At 41.6% G+C, this 17,128-nt stretch overlaps 2 protein-coding genes and 3 non-coding genes across 9 annotated transcripts in view; 3 read left to right on the plus strand and 2 right to left on the minus strand.

Moving 5' to 3' along the window:
* Positions 1-794: 794 nt before the first annotated feature.
* trnav-uac lies at positions 795-867 on the plus strand. The gene has a single exon. It is a non-coding gene; the product is annotated as a tRNA-Val (tRNA).
* A 289-nt stretch (positions 868-1,156) lies between these two features.
* trnaa-cgc lies at positions 1,157-1,228 on the minus strand. The gene has a single exon. It is a non-coding gene; the product is annotated as a tRNA-Ala (tRNA).
* A 583-nt stretch (positions 1,229-1,811) lies between these two features.
* Positions 1,812-1,893, plus strand: trnas-uga. The gene has a single exon. It is a non-coding gene; the product is annotated as a tRNA-Ser (tRNA).
* A 2,169-nt stretch (positions 1,894-4,062) lies between these two features.
* LOC125021474 (rap1 GTPase-activating protein 2-like) overlaps positions 4,063-17,128 on the plus strand; it is a 44,081-nt gene continuing 31,015 nt past the window's right edge. For 2 of the 5 annotated variants that reach the window (XR_007114348.1, XR_007114350.1), the window contains exons 1-2: positions 4,068-4,460; positions 9,493-9,528. Coding sequence is in view for 1 of the 5 variants with exons in the window: in XM_047607563.1 (XP_047463519.1) it covers positions 4,417-4,460; positions 9,493-9,528 (80 nt within the window). In the remaining 4 variants the exon portion in view is untranslated. Of the gene's footprint in view, positions 4,461-9,492; positions 9,529-17,128 lie in introns of all 5 variants that reach the window. The other 3 variants (XR_007114349.1, XR_007114351.1, XM_047607563.1) reach the window with 3 other exon arrangements.
* LOC125021514 (odorant receptor 131-2-like) lies at positions 13,846-15,370 on the minus strand. Its single transcript, XM_047607621.1, has one exon. The coding sequence runs from the start codon at positions 15,288-15,290 to the stop codon at positions 14,334-14,336; it is 957 nt and encodes a 318-aa protein (XP_047463577.1). The 5' UTR covers positions 15,291-15,370; the 3' UTR covers positions 13,846-14,333.

A 17,128-nucleotide genomic window follows, 5' to 3' on the forward strand; every position in this document is an offset into this window, starting at 1 on the left:
CCAAAACACTGCACTCTTTCATTTGAAAGGTCACTTCCTTCTTTCATTGGGCCCCGACACACAAACGTCCTGTTCTGTGTTCACCTGAAATCAGTCCTTGTTTCTATGCATCTGGAGTTAAATATTCAGAGTGATCTTAGGAGTTTTAGGGCTAACAAGAAAACAAATATAACATTAATTTTAATTATTATCTTATTTATAACTGGAAAATGTATTTGTTTTCTTTTCAGACAGATTTCATGTCACAGCGAGAAAATCCCTGCAGGAAACCTTTTAGGAAGTAAAGGAAATAAATACATAAGTAAGTTAAAGACGTTTAAAATCTGAATTATCTTGAAGAGGTTTTTACGATGGTGTAGGACTCAGCTTCAGTGACCTTTAACCCTCGCGTTCCCAATCATTAAAATAAGGTAAGATAAAGATAAGATACTCACTTATCTATGCCACATAAATAAATAAATAAATAAGAGTCATTTGATTTTTATATAAACCAACTGGTAGAAATAAATGCATAAAATGGAGATAAATAAATAAATAAAGTGCATTAAATAAACCAATAAATTATAAAATACATCCTGACGTGTTGAAAATAATATGTAACAAAAGTAAACAGTTGCTAGGGTCTGTTTGCTGAAAGAATCTAAACCATTAACAGCTGAACGTACCTGCAGAGCGTTGCCTCGTCTTTGGACTGAAGTTTTGTGGCCACAGGTGAAGTCCAGGTATGCAGGATTAGCTCCGCCCACCACGACTGCAGCGATAACTACGTAATATTTCCAAATAGCCGGATATGTGGTTCCATAGTGTAGCGGTTATCACGTCTGCTTTACACGCAGAAGGTCCTGGGTTCGAGCCCCAGTGGAACCATCAGTTTTTGTTAAAATGACAAAATAATCTGTTGTCAAATTAAAAAATCCGACGTCATACACAAAAAATAGTGTTTATTGGTCACAATTATACACACCACAATGCATAGTGAAAAGTATTTTTATATCTGCCTAATTGTGTACATATTTGCTGACACAATATTGTATTCCATGTTACTAGATTATACTTACATTTTATTTCAATCTCACTTATGTTTGCTTCGAGCAGTGGTTTCAGAGTTTTTGTTCTGCAACCAACCAGTTTCCCAGACTATAAACGACACTAAAAGTGGAGATGCCGGGGATTGAACCCGGGACCTCATACATGCGAAGCATGCGCTCTACCACTGAGCTACATCCCCAGACAGTGTGCAGCTTCGCCACGTTGCCACTGTTGTTACTGCTAACACACAGTGGATTGGTTGTATGTAGTTGTAGTTTTGACATAAAATACGTAAAAGGTACCGAAGCTTGGACGCACAGAAGAAAGACGAAAATAGGAAGGCAGCTTTAAAAACACGAATAGACAACTTTTAAACACGGTTTGTAAGTGTTGACAGTTTCTTCTTTGTTGGACATGTGCATATTCATATCATATTTAAAGAAAATGAAGTGAAGTATAGTTTTACGATCTTATAGCGCCTTGTAGACGGCATGTTTGATCAGTTCTTTTTAATTAATGTTAATGTTTGTTGGACAGTTCAAAATGGCGGAGGCGCTGCCATGCGGCTGCACGGATGTTGGGATGGATCGTTTCGACCAATCAGTGTTCACGTTTTGTAACGGGGCGTGTGAGAGTGCACTTTAACGCCATTACTTATTCACAAGAACCCGTTAACCGTGGAATGTTGGAAACTGTCGCCTTCAACAGTCACCAAGGATTTCAAGTGTCACGTGAGCAATGTGATGACACAAGTAGTACGTCTCAAATAATGTGTGACGTAGGCTGCGATGGCCGAGTGGTTAAGGCGTTGGACTTGAAATCCAATGGGGTCTCCCCGCGCAGGTTCGAACCCTGCTCGCAGCGAATCTTTATTTATTTTTTTTTTATGCTATTTATGTTACACACAGTGTTGGTGGAGTATTGAGGGATTTGAGTTCAAAACAATGAAATCATCAAAATCAGCTCAAAATACACACCTCTGCCAAATATCTCAGAAAACATGAACAGCAGACACACACAATGTGTTCAGGTTTACAGTGACGACTTGGTCTAAGGTTTACATGGAAACACAGCCCTGGACTGAGGCCGCCTGCTCCATCTGGCCTCGAAAACCTGAACAAAACGTTCTGGTTCCTCCCTGTTCCTCCCTCCTTCCCCCGTCTCCCCCTTGGCAGGTGTGAGGCCTCATACAGCTCCACACATATGCTTCATATCCAGGTTTAAATAAATACACGTAATCCTCACGAATCCCATATTTACACAAATATATGTTTAAAAATCAGTTTTAAATGTACCTGTAGTGTCTATTTGTCTCAAAACTAACACAGAAGATAACGAAAAACTTTACTACTTTAAGGAAAATAAATATGTAATATTTAAACAAGATTACAAAAGAATAAAGAATAGCACAGTATTACTGCTGCTTTGATCACTTCCTGGTTTCACTAAAGTTTGATTTTAGCCGACGTCGTGGTATCAGAACATGTGTGAGTTGATTGTGTGTGAACTAACTAGATTGCGTAGCCGACTTGCGAGCTAGCTAACTAGCTAGTAAGCTGCCATTTCAGACTGATGTCACCGTCCACGTTGTGGGGTTGGTTGGCTCGTTTGAAGAGTGAAAACCAACATCACATGGTCATATGGATGATATGAAATAGTCCCAACCAACGCTAAAGCTTTTAGTCTGATGAGCAACTGTCTCAGGAAATTCTCACGTTAGTGAATAAATTAAGATCCAGTAAAATGTTTGATGATCCAAACATTGTCTCTGTTGTGCTGTGATTGAGTCTGTAGGGGGCGCTAGCAGCATTAGCAGGAAATCAGCTCAGTCTTTATTCTCCATGAGCCCGTTTTCTGTTCTTATGCTAATGTCATGTAAATGCATTCAGCTGCTGGAGGAATTTCACACAGAATTAAACATGAGGAACTTCATTTGCTGAGTCTTTACCTGCATGTTGATGATCTGTTTCTCAGGCTGCAGACGCTGCTTCAGTCTTTCTCGTCATTGTCTGTTTGTTGTTGTCTCAGGTTCAACACGGTGACGTATTAACTCCCCTCACATTCACATTTAACCAGGAGGAGCAGAACGTTTCACAAATACTGAGCTCAAAGTCCTTTATGAAGATAGAACATCTGTCTGTAGAAGATACTTCATTCTTGTCCTTATTTACCAGTTAAAATACTGTTTCTGTTAATAGACAGAAACCCTGAGCTTGGCTCTAATAAAAACAGGAGAAAGATACTTCACTTATAAAACATGTTTTTTAACACATTTGATCCTGTGCAGAAAAAGTCAGTTGAACAACTGATGTTTATGTAGTAAAAAGACCTGTGGAGGAAAAACTTTCACTAGCATCTTCTCATTTAGTTTGTTCTTTCTTTGACGTTAGCATTGGTTAGCTTAGCCAGGAACATATATAAACATGGACGCCACGTCTCCTCTCATTGGTCCAAACTGACTCTATTTTCCTTCGGGATACAGGCGGCGCCATCTTGCAAGTTTGGAGCCAGTGTTTGATCAGTACGATCTGAGGGCGGAGCCACGACAGTGATGCCCCGCCCACATTTCCTCCAGACTCACTAGTGTTTTCATTTAATTAATCGTACACTCTGCTCTAACTCAGCTACAAGGAAACATTCGATTATACAAGTTGTTTTCAAAAACAGTTTTTACAACTCCCACTGTCCCACTCTTTATGGAGCGGTTTCCATGGCAACTGGTGGTCGCCATGATGTCACATCCTGTTCCTACAGCATCAAATAATGAACTAAAACTAAAACTGACTCCTGACCATTCACAGCATTATATTAACTACCTGGAATGACTGAAACCATCCTTTAAAATAAATTATTTGACGTGTATTTTAGTGTTCTATTTGGGCCCAGGCCACGCCCACTAACATGGACGGGGCGGGGCTTCTGACCTAGACTGCAGCCTCCAGCCACCAGGGGGAGCTCTACTTGCTTGGGCTTCTCTTTAGAGGAGCTGTCATATCGTCCATATTTACACAGACTATGTTCAACTCGCCTCCAGAAAATGTGGAGACGTTGTCAGAAACATTAAATTGTTGCGTCTGTCGTGACGTAACATCGTTTACATCATTTATCATAAATCCCTCCTCTCTCTCTCTCTCTCTGAAGAAGGAGGAGAGGGAAACATTAACGTCAGGAGGAGACTCAGTGGGAGGATAACGGGAAGGAGGGGAGGCGTCCGACCGAGATGAGAGTATTTATAGGTGGAGGGATGAGGAGTTAGAACGACAGCGAGGCAGCCAGAAAAGGAGGGAGGGAGGGAGGCAGAGAGACACAAAAAGAGAGAGAGAGGAAAATCCAGACACAATAAGAAGAAAGAGGAGACAAAGACGAGGAGAGGGCCAGCGAGGGACCATGCTGAGGAGGAAGAGGAGTGTGTCGTTTGGAGGCTTCGGATGGTAAGAGAGAGTGATTGTGTCTCCGATGAATGGATGAATGATCCCCTCACCTCCTCCTCCTCCTCCTCCTCCTCCTCCTCCTCCTCCTCCTCACGCTTTCATGGGTCTTTGAGTTCATTCCCAGCCGACATGACATCACCCTGACATCATGCTTTCATCACCCACCCCCCCTTCACAGAAAGAAATTACACAATAAAAACAACAGCTTCATGCTCAGGTGGAACCTCACGTTAAAAGTGGACGTATTTTGAATGGGGTTTGGTTGAGAAGTTCCTCAGTTAATCAACTTTCTGTCCCGTCTGGTTCTCAGCTTCTATTTATTCTGGAATAAATCACAGAAGCAGAATATTAGGAACTTAGATGTATTTTGAATGGGGTTTGGTTGGAGGTGAAGTTAAAATTGGACGTATTTTGAATGGGGTTTGGTTGTAGGTGAAGTTAAAATTGGACATATTTTGAATGGGGTTTGGTTGGAGGTGAAGTTAAAATTGGACGTATTTTGAATGGGGTTTGGTTGGAGGTGAAGTTAAAATTGGACGTATTTTGAATGGGGTTTGGTTGGAGGTGAAGTTAAAATTGGACGTATTTTGAATGGGGTTTGGTTGGAGGTGAAGTTAAACGTTCCTCAGCCTTTCTGTCCCGACTCTGATCTGCTTCGGTTTGTTCCTATTTCACAACTGAAATAATAAATAATCTTTTAGTTTTAAATGTCTAGTCTCAGTTAATGTGTACACAACACACAGCAATGAAAACACAACTCCTCTACTCATTCATTTAGTTCAAAATCAGAAAAGCCTGTTTCCTAGTTGCTAGTGATGGTTTTAGTTTGTTTCTAGCTGAAGGAAATACAGTTATTTGTCCAACTCAGCTTCTCTCTGAAGAGATTATCTTTAGACTTTGACCACTACCTTCGTATAGTTCGTCCTATGTCTCCATGTTCCTGACTCTACATAGTGACAATGACAATAAAAACCTCTTGACCTGTGACTGGTTCGGTCTCATAGTCTCAGAAACTGAGGTTTTATTCAGTTCACAAACAAGGAAAAGCATCAACTCTTGAGCTCAGAGACACACAAACTCAAACAGTGGTTTAAATATTAAAATATTACATTTGTTTGTGTTTGTTATCTTGTCCCATGTTTTATAGATTCCTCCACAGAAAACAGCTGACCAACATCAGATGGTTCCAGTTGTTAGTTAAAAAACAGACTTTGAATGGAGTTTGGTTGAGAAGTTCCTTAGTTAATCAGCAACTTTCTGTCCCGTCGGGATCTCAGCTTCTAGTTATTCTGGAATAAATTATACGGTGGCAGATGTTAGGTCATAGAGAATGGAAATGTAGCCTGTAAGCTAACGTAGTATTGATACAACTGTTGAATCTATGTGTGTGAAAGTTCATCTGTTTATCTGAATGTTTACAGTCATACACGACATCTGAGTTAGTTTTAAAACAAAATGTCTGAGCAGAAGATGTTTGGAGTTTGGAGCTGTTCTATAGCACTGGCAGACCTGGACACAGTCACCTACATACGCAGCCTGAAAGGGGTTTGGTTGGAGGTGAAGTTAGAGGCGGTTGGAGACGCTGTGTCTTTTTCTTTTTTTACCAGTTGGGTTCAATTTAGTTTCTAGTTTCTACTTCCTGCTTCACTTTAAACAATGGAGACTGAACACGAGCTGAACAAATGTCTGAGTCTCCAAACCTCCTCAGTTACCCTGACCCAGTCTCTACTGATCCACAACTATCAGCCAGAACATGGAGACACAATCACAGCTCTGGTTCCATTTAAACACTAACGAGGACCAATCACAGCTCTGGTTCCATTAAACACTAACGAGGACCAATCACAGCTCTGGTTCCATTAAACACTAACGAGGACCAATCACAGCTCTGGTTCCATTAAACACTAACGAGGACCAATCACAGCTCTGGTTCCATTAAACACTAACGAGGACCAATCACAGCTCTGGTTCCATTAAACACTAACGAGGACCAATCACAGCTCTGGTTCCATTAAACACTAACGAGGACCAATCACAGCTCTGGTTCCATTAAACACTAACGAGGACCAATCACAGCTCTGGTTCCATTAAACACTAACGAGGACCAATCACAGCTCTGGTTCCATTAAACACTAGAGGACCAATCACAGCTGTCATTGCTGGAATCGCTCTGTTCATTAAACACTAACGAGGACCAATCACAGCTCTGGTTCCATTTAAAACTAACGAGGACCAATCACAGCTCTGGTTACATTAAACACTAACGAGGACCAATCACAGCTCTGGTTTTAGTTTAACGTCTATTTACAAATGTGTGTATTCATGTCTATGATGACCTGATGAATGAATGAATGAATGAATGAATGAATGAGTGTTTCTGTGCTGGTGGTGAACCTCTCTCTCCAGGACCAACGCTCTCTTGTCTCAGACATTTGTGGATGTACGAGGACATAACGTCGTCTTGTTAAAACTCAACAACTTACTCCTTAAATCATTCCCTCATTCACTAATCAGCTCCTCTCTTCATTTACAGCTCGTTATTTAATTACATCCTAGTAACAGACTCTCCTCCATCACAGATTACTTCAGATGACTTTGTTCCCTCGTCGTCGTCTGGTCTAATAGAGTTTTCAGTATTTAATAATGCAGCAGCAGCAGGTTTCGCTCGGAGGCGACGACGGGAACATATTAAACCTCCGACTCTCCACCTCCTCCTCTCCTTCCTCCTTAGACTCACTCCTTTTGTTCTCTGGGAGGATGTGTGTTTTAGACCATTTATGTGTCTGCTCCACCATGAGCTCCATTTATATATGCACCCAAAATTAGATGTATTTTGAATGGGGTTTGGTTTCAGGTCTAAGATTTAACCGTTTACAGGGCGCTCACTGAAATACTGGGAGAGTCTAGACTTCAACCCCACGGTGTTAATGTAGGACAGAAGAAGATTCTTACATTGTCCTGTGTTAACTGAATGAATGTCTCATATCTGGTTCCTGGTCTCAGTCTTGTGTTCTGTCCACTTCTGTGAATAAACCAGTCGATAAACAGTGTTGGGCAAGTTACTTCCAAAATGTAATATATTCCATATTACAAGTTACGCCCTGCGATAGACTGGAGCCCTGGACCAGCAGCTGTAGTGTCTCATCTTAAATTATCTGTGGAAATGTGTTGATATCATTAGAGATGAGTTTTTACCTTGTCACTGGGGCTCTCGTCCCTCTCCTCCTCATCCGTCTCTTCTCCTTCTCCTCCTGTATCTCATCCTCCTTTACTTCCTCCTTCTATACGACTCCTCCTCCTCCTCTCTCCTTCTCATCCTCTACTCTTCTCCTGATCCTTCTCTCTCTTACTCCTCTTTCTCTCCTCCTACCTTTCCTGCCTCCTCCTCCTCCTCCTCCTCCTCCTCCTCCTCCCTCCTCCTCCTCCTCCTTCTCCTCCTCCTCCTTCTCCTCCTCCTCCTCCTCCTCCTTCTCCTCCTCCTCCTCCTCCTCCTGGGTCAAACATCTTCACCTCTGCTCTGGACAAACACAACTTTCCTTCTTTAGATTTGTTCGCGCCGTCATCTTCCGTCTGTTTGCTGCAACAGGTGGTTTGTCCTGTAACTCCAGGTGTTTCTTCAGGTTCCAGTTCCCTCGTCCTCTGACCAGATAATAAAGAGGTTTTTATTCGCTTCTGGGACAAATTCAAAGTAGATTAGTGCGAGAATAAGCACTTCTTCTGTTGATTTTAAACCGTCTTCTTCTTCTTCTGTTGATTTTAAACCGTCTTCTTCTTCTCTTTATTTACGGTTGCTGCGTCTGTACCGTCTTCTTCTTCTCTTTATTTACGGTTGCTGCGTCTGTGTTGTTTTTTCGGACTCAGTAGCTGTAATGATATTACCAGTATACAGTTAGTAACGCGTTGTATTACTCTGTTACTGCCTGAACGTAATATATCACGGTTTTGTAATATATTGTAACTCGTTACAACTCGTTAGATATTTTCATTGATAAATTAGTCTTCTGTCATTTTCTGGTCGGACTCTGCAGGACACAGGTTTCATATTGTGTTTCGTGCTCATTTGTTCTTGTTTGTTTCTAGTATTTATATTTAGCGTCTTTGGCTGTTTTAGGTTCAAACACTAAATGTTTTATGGATGAAGAGTGAAGCTGTCGGCCATGTTGGCGTGATGGTGCCAGAGAGTGTGATGTGTTATTGATGACCTGAGGGAGTCGAGTCATCGTACAGGCTTTTAACGTGGAGCTCACTTTCCATTTATACATCACTCCTCTCCTGCAGGAGACTGGGATGAAGATATGCAGCAGAAAAAAAATAAAATAAAATATTAAACCTCATTATTACAGTCACAAAACAGCAGAAACTTCATATCGTTATTAATAATTAATTAATTCATTTCCATATTTGAATATTTTTGGCAAACAAGAAAAACCAATATTTGGAGAATTTTATTTTATTTTTACATTAACTGTGAGGATGATGTGACTATTATGATAATTGATTAATTATTTTTATATGTTAATGATGAATAAATGAATAAAATTGAAGGAACAAATACACAAACAAAAAAAAACGTGATTTATTAAAACTAAGACAACAACATTTTTATTGGTCTTTCTGGATTCATTCATGTATTAAATTTATTTTCTTCTCTTCATGTTAATATTTATTCTTATATTCTTTTATTTAATACCTTTTCTTTTCTTTTTTTATTAAAGTAGGGTCGTGGCAGGATTATTTCTATGATTTATATTTATGAATCTTTCTCCTCTCTGGTTTTAAACGTAAAATAACTGACGTCACATTTAATTTTTTTGCTTGAGTTCGTTAAAGACGGGAACTGATCGGCGTCTTATTCCAGCTCTGGGCGTTGTTTCATGACTCGGTGCTGGTTGTGACCCGGAGCAGCTGCAGCACTTTAATAAATTGTGTTTTTATGGCGGTGAAGCTCTGAGCTCACACCTCTCTCTCAGGTTACTAAGGTTAATAGAGAATGGACTGGTGTTAACAGCTGCTTCTCTCCGTCTCTCTGCAGGATTGATAAATCCACCGTCAGCGCTCTGAGAGCTCGGTGAGTAACGACTCCATAAAAACACAACGTGCTCCGTATTTACTCTGGTGTTAAACTGCTGGTGAGGAGGAGAGGTCCTGGTGGTAACCATGGCGACCTTAAACATGGACGTCAGACTCTGATCAAGTTCAGTCTAAATCAGATGGACGAGGTACAGTTCCTTTAAAGCGAAGCCAGAACTAGTAGAGCTCCCCCTGGTGTCTGGCTGCAGTATAGACTCTTCACAGTTTGTAAACAGTGTGACGTTTTTTTGAGGGGCGGGGCTTAACTGGATACACAGTTAGCTTATTTCAACTGTTTTTGAATGAATGAGGGAAACTGATATTTTAGAGAATATACTAATACACTCACTCTCTGAGACCCTGAGTGTTATTTTAAAAAGTTGACTCTGACTGATGGGACTATATTCACCGTCCTCTACACTCTCACTACCTGGACGGACGATTTGACCAAAGGACACAGAGGGGACGAAGTCTGGTTTGTCTTTATCAGGTGAAGCCTCTAAAACAAAGATATTACAAGAAGTAAGAGGAACCACTGTGGAGGGAACGTAGTAAATGAAACTTCAGCTTGGACACCTCTGAAACACGCAACTAATGCTGAGTTAGCTAGCTGTTAGCATTAGCATTAACATGTAACAAGAATTCCCTAAATAAGCAACAACTTAACTTAATTTCAGTCCCAATTTATTCTGACCCATAACGTTTCCTAGTCTGAAACTGATGATGCATTAAACATTAATCTGACCTCATATCAAGTGTGTACGTTGTCGTCTCACTCCGATCCGAGGTTATTATCGTTAACGAAAACGAACGAAACAACGAAAACTAAAATTGAAAAAACTATTTCGTTAACTGAAATAAATAAAAACGAAAATTAAAAGAAAAAAAAAGATAACTAACTGAAACTGTATTTTGTGTTTAGAAAACTAACTAAAACGAACCGAAATTATAGATATAATTCCCTTCGTTTCCGTCTCTGTCAGTTTAATTATAAGTCATGTGACTGATTTATTCCGCTCTGGCGGTTTGACGCAGCAGCACGAGCGCCTCACTGCGCCGCACGGTCCGTGACGTCACCTGGCAGCATCATGGCGGTTGCAGCAAAAGTTGGGAGAAAGCGGCAAAGTCGGGACTTTTTTGAATATGACGAGGAGACAGATAAAAGCAAGTGTCTCGTAGTGGAAACAGACTGTGACAAAATATGTGGGTTCGCTTCTCAAGGGAAAAAAAAACCCCACGAACCTCAAAGTCCGTTTAAGAAGCTCACACCAGGCGGCTAATGTCGAGTAGCCGCCGAAACGAGCTAGCTTCTGTAGCCACCGAAACGAGCTAGCTTCTGTAGCCACCGAAACGAGCTAGCTTCTGTAGCCACCGAAACGAGCTAGCTCCTGTAGCCACCGAAACGAGCTAGCTTCTGTAGCCACCGAAACGAGCTAGCTTCTGTAGCCACCGAAACGAGCTAGCATCTGAGAGGCCGCGCCCGGAGGAGAAGCGTCATCCCGCCCAGGCAGCACCGGGAAGGAGCAGCTACGATGAACCGCGTTCACCGACGACCGAGTAGCTGCTGGTTAGTAAATACGCAGGAACAATGCGGTGGTTAACGTGTTTGTTGAGACTCGGGGGTCGACACTCGATTGCCTTCAAAAGGTTCAGCGCTTTGCTCGAACCGTAATTCAAATCCCCGGTGAATAAACTTATTGGAGCCAAGATGAAAAAAGGCAAAGCACAAATTAAAAGAGATCTTAATCTTTATCCTTTTGTAATATATGCACATTGTATATATTCATTAAAGGAATAGTTCACCCCAAAATAAAAAAAAAACAAAAACAGTCATTATCAACTCACCCTCATTTTTGAAACGTATCTGGCATCTTGTTGAATTTTTATTATACAATACTTACTCTGACCTTTTTGAATCCTGCACCTGACAAATAACCCAAAGTATGAAAAAACTAAAACTATTAAAAACTAAACTAAAACTAAGCATTTTTGAAAAATAAAAACTAGTAAAAACTAGCAAACCCACACTAAAAACTAATTAAAACTAACTGAATTTGAGGGAAAAAAATCAAAACGAAATAAAACGAAACTAAGATGAAAAATCCAAAGCTATTATAACCTTGCTCCGATTCTTTCTTTTAATCACCAGAGTCAACCCAAAGTTGTCTGTGACTCTCAGTGGCTGGTATGTGATAAAACTTCAAGTTCATTGTTTGGATTTTTCAGTTTTGGAACCAAAAATACAGCAAGACGACATTTTCATGATTGAAAGTGACCGTGTTCTGTTTGCCTCCAGCTAACGTCGTGATGTCACAGTGAAGGGGCCTATAAGCTCCACCTCCTCCAAGTTAGTGGGCGGGACTTGGGCCAAACTAAAACGCTGGATGTTGGGTTTTGAACCTGTGTGACATGTATCGATTATTTTCAATATCGGCTAGCCTCCCAGCTACTAGTAGCTCTGCCTAGCCTCCCAGCTACTAGTAGCTCTGCCTAGCCTCCCAGCTAACAGTAGCTCTTACTAGCCTCCCAGCTACTAGTAGCTCTGCCTAGCCTCCTTGCTAACACTGGCTTTCTCATCTTGCTAGCCACCCAGCTAACAGTAGCTCTGCCTAGCCTCCTTGCTAACACTGGCTTTCTCATCTTGCTAGCCTCCCAGCTAACAGTAGCTCTTGCTAGTCTTCCAGCTAAAACAAGCCGATGACATCTTGGATGAAAAATTTTAAATATTTGTGGGTAGAGGAAGTTGCCTTCAGCTGAGTGAACGTCATAGGTTTTCTGAAATCACACAAATAAACACATCTAATTAAAAGGATTCTGTCGTCATGCGTCTGTGTCTCTTCTCCTGGTGGATTCATGCTGCTGGACGTTGGACATGTGTGACATGTACCCGTGGGGAAGGTGACCCGTCCATCTATATTCATCTGTCCTCCCTCCAGCGCTTCTCTCATCTCCATCAAGTGTCAATCATTTGTCCTCTATGTCTCCTTACTGGAGGAGGACGTCCTGCATCTAACAGCCATCTAGTGGTTACTGGTGGTATTACTACTTCCAACCTGCAACACCTGACGTCTCTTCCTCAAACATAAACCTAAACCTTGTGTTTCCACTATTTTATTGTTCATTTATGTATCATGTACCTGTGTTATATCACCCCCACAGTGTTGTAGCTCCTAAAACAGTATAAAACAACCACTTAGACAAGAAAATAAGATGAATAATCCAAAATGATTACAGGGATAAGAAGATGTGCACTCCCTAGGGCGCATGGGCCCAGTCAGCAGGGTTTAATGACAGTAAAATAAAACTGTAAGTAATAAAATAAGCAGAGAGAGGTTAATAAAAAGATATAAATCAAAATAAATCCTGATTGATGGTGAAGGGCGATCACTTAGGAAGGAAGTAAAGAGAGGAAGGAAGGAAGGAAGGAATACTCAAATCATAATAATACCCAAAGCTAAAACTAAGGTTAAAGCTAATTATACATAAAGCTAAAGCTAAATTTCAAGCTAAAGCTTAAGTTAAACTTAAAGCCAAATCTGTAGTTAAAGGTGAAAGTCAAAGCTAAGCTAGGCTAAGCTAAAGCTAATAGTAGTCCTAGGCCTGAGCAGGTTCTCGGGATTCTCTCTTGAGACTCTGGTTTCAGACGGGTTCTCGGTTGAATTTTTGAAAACAACTGATTCTGATTCTGATCCTCCCCTCGATCTCGTCTCTTTCTTCCTTCCTTCTTTATTCTTTCTCTTCATGAAACATCTGGTTGTGTTGCCTCTCGCCCACCAACAAACAGCTGGTTGTTGACTCGGAGACATGATGCAGATTTTGGAACAAGCTGGAAATCTCTCACATCTTACGTTCTTCTTTATTTTAGAGACAAAGACTGAGATGATACATTTCTGCATAAAAATGACACAAAACAAGTCCTGAAACTAGAAAAATAGAACCCAAACAAAGACATGGAGCATAAATATCATACTTGTGTATTTATTTATTTATTCATTAAAATGAGTCAATGTTCAGATCAGAGAGATTAACCTCTAGATTAAACCAGAGTCCATGTGTTTCCATCAATGTGATGAGACTCAGTTCCTGGTTTAGTTTAAATAAATCAGGGATTTGTCTCAGTCTGATCTTCTAAACACATGTTTAGGACCAAAGTCAAAGTCCTGACACTGACTATTTAGTGGATGTTGCCTCCCAGACCATCTCCACATGTGAAATCAGAGTCCGACCAGAAGTTTTATTCGTGGTTGAGAAAGAACATCAGACTTTCATTTATACTTTTAAACGCTAACCTTAAACCCTTTTTTTGACATCCATCACCTTGTAAAACGGCATAAACTTCAGTAAAGATACCTTCATCCAAGAGGCAACGAGCTTTCTATCGGGAAAATGACATGGACTATATTTACCATTATAATGTACAGTTCAGGACCCACATTCAGCTCAGTTTCATCTGAAGTAACATGATAACACAACAACACATAAATGAAGACAGCTCCATATATAATGACTGTACTTTAACAAAACATTTTATGGACAATATGAAGAATAAGTTTAACTTCCTGAACATTTCTGCATCAGCTGTTTAGTCCTCGTGTCCTCTTTCTAAAACAGTGAACAAATTAGCAACAGCTCATTACTTTTATAGAGAAATTGCAGTTAAAGTCTTAAAAGTCTTTGTAATTTTCACACTTTGCAAATTCATGCCACGTTTGACTCCACTGTTCTACATCTTATCACAGTCAATGTGAGTTTCCCCTCGTCACTTCACTCATTTCAAACACCTTTACTGAGGACGCGTTGCGTTTAAAAGCGTCGGTTCTTGTTGGGGAAACGAGAGCGTTTGCAGAGGAAGCAGAGGTTCTGGAGGAGGACGACTCGGATGGTTCGGTCTCTCAGGCCGTAGATGAGGGCACTCAGACACCTCGGCAGAACGTTCAAACACACAAAGCATATGTTGTAGATCCTCACCAGAACCAACCTCCCCACCGTCTGGCCCACAGCTAGGATGATGGTGGAGAACAGGGTGGAGGTGATGATCAGGCTGAGCTGGATTAAGTGGAGCAGCAGAGTCTGCAGAGCCTTCTTGGCCGAGGCTTTGTCGGTGGAGGCCGACCGAGCTATGACCGAGACGCCGACGTACGACGCCAGGATCACTGCACCCACCAGCACAAACAGAAAACCAGAGAAGACCTGCTCAAAACGTTTGAAGACCGGTGCAAAGAAAACTTCCTCTTTGGAGCAGAAACTATTTAACTGCACATTCAGGGATGTCTGTATGAGAATGAAGAACAGCATGGAGACTCGGACGAGGATGTGGATGAAACTGAAGATCCACACGACTGCGATGACCATGCCGGTGACTCTGGAGGTGAAAACGGTCAAATGCCTCAGTGGAAAACAAACGGCCACGAACCTCTCCAGCGACATGACGGCCAGGGTGAGAGGAGAGATGTTTGTGAAAAGTGACACCACCACGATGACGGTGCAAGCGTAAAACGGAATTCTTAAGCGCGCAGAAGCCAGAAGGTAGAGCAGGATGCTCACCGCCAGATTAACGGTGTCACCAAAGAGGAGGTGGTAGAGCAGGACGTAACGAGACGTGTCACAAAACACCGGCTTTCTCCTCAGAGTGAACAGCAGGACGCTGTTGATGTAGAGGAAGGAGAAGCTCAAGCCAACAGACAACATGGCAAACGCCAGGAGCTCCTGAGGCGGCTGGTACTCCACGCCAACACTGATGTTCATCGCTGAAGACGACATGGCCAACAAATCACAGAGCACACAGAGTAAAACTCAACATTTTAAAGAGGTTAATGATAATCCGTCAACACAAACACAATGTCCACCTTCAGGAAGTCAGAGTCCTCCCTCCACCAGAGCAGAGCTGGTGTGGAGCTTTATACTTTGACCACGAATCCCTTCACGGGACGCCATTACGTCACCATGCAGAAGAAATGTGAGACGTACCCTTAATGGTTGGGGGGGTGGTCAGGGTCAGACTTAGGCTTAGGGTCGGGGTCAGGGTCAGACTTAGGCTTAGGGTCGGGGTCAGACTTAGGCTTAGGGTCGGGGTCAGGGTCAGACTTAGGCTTAGGGTCGGGGTCAGACTTAGGCTTAGGGTCGGGGTCAGACTTAGGCTTAGGGTCGGGGTCAGGGTCGGGATCGGGATCGGGGCCCTTACATCCATTTCAAATTAAAATAACAAAAAAGACAAGGTTGATGTTTGAACTGTGTTGCTGAGTCAAACTTCTGATTCCCACAGCAACAAAGGAAAAGTTTTGCTAAACTTCCCAAATGATGAGGAGCCTGGTTGTTGTTGTTTCTTAGTTTGATGAAATCCTCTCAGGTGTCAGCAACAGAAATCCCTCGATAGCTCATTTAGACGCATTAAATATTAAACGTTGCGTCAAAATACCGACATAATGAATGTCTCTTGATGCTACTTGAGGGATGTGTGTCTCTGCAGAGACGTTTATGGAAAAACTTTCTTCTTCTTTTTTTGAAAAGTTTACTTTTGTCTTAAATGTCTGATTGTGGTGGATGTTTTGTTTTGCGCTTCAGTCGTGGTTTTTGCATTTTTCATTAATTTGACTTTGAAGAGCTTGAATGGATTTTGAATTTTTTTGCGTGTCTGTGAAAATCTTGTCCTTATCTCAAGGAGGTAAAGCTCGTTTAAAAAGACCAAATAAATCAGAACTATCTCCAGAACCATCAGGTACATGTTCCCGATCCTGGACTCTGTGATGGACCCTGGTCTCTATGGATAGGTCAGACTTCAGTAAACTGAAATATCTTCTAGATTAGAGAGTAGAAAACATTCCGATAGCAATGATATCATTCTGAACTCATTCATCAACCCCTGGACCAGACCTGGACCAGACCTGGACCCAGAGTCTCTAGAAACACCACAGAGCTCACATGTTCTCCAAAGGTTCTAGTGAAACAGAACCAGGTCCACTCTCCATCTGGACATTAGGATCAAACCAAAGAACCCAAAGTTCCTCCACGTTGGGTTTTTACCTCTTAAAGTGAATCTGGCTCCAAAATGCTACTGATTCACTACAGGAGGCAACGCTCACACAATTCAACCTTTGGACATTTTATTTCTCCTGGACGTCATCACATTCTACCATTGAGCTCATTATACGATCCAGAAGAAGATGGAGATTTACACATGGAACTCCCCAGGACCCCAGCCACCAAGGCTACATGCTACACAGCAATGCTAAGCTAACAGCCACCAAGGCTACACGCTACATAGCAATGCTAAGCTAACAGCCACCAAGGCTACATGCTACATATCAATGCTAAGCTAACAGCCACCAAGGCTACATGCTACATATCAATGCTAAGCTAACTCTCACTACAAGATCTCTATGTTGTGTTTATTATCTGTAGTAGCAAATATAAACCACTCAGTGCACAGTCATCAGTTACATTTGTTATCAGTTGATTTTGGATTTGATGAAATATTGAGATTCGTGAAACGTTTGTGTCTCTTCAGCAGCCGTTTCAGATCATGATCAGGATCTTCATTTGGTTCGAGGTCATGAGCAGACACTGGTGAAAACAAGATAAAATTATTTAGTTTTTAATAT

Source organism: Mugil cephalus, chromosome 15, assembly GCF_022458985.1.
Source record: "Mugil cephalus isolate CIBA_MC_2020 chromosome 15, CIBA_Mcephalus_1.1, whole genome shotgun sequence".
Lineage (NCBI taxonomy): Eukaryota > Metazoa > Chordata > Actinopteri > Mugiliformes > Mugilidae > Mugil > Mugil cephalus.

What these genes read in the sequence shown, in the direction of transcription:
- LOC125021514 (XM_047607621.1), bottom strand. Translation starts at nt 15,290, where the DNA reads ATGTCGTCTTCAGCGATGAACATCAGTGTTGGCGTGGAGTACCAGCCG.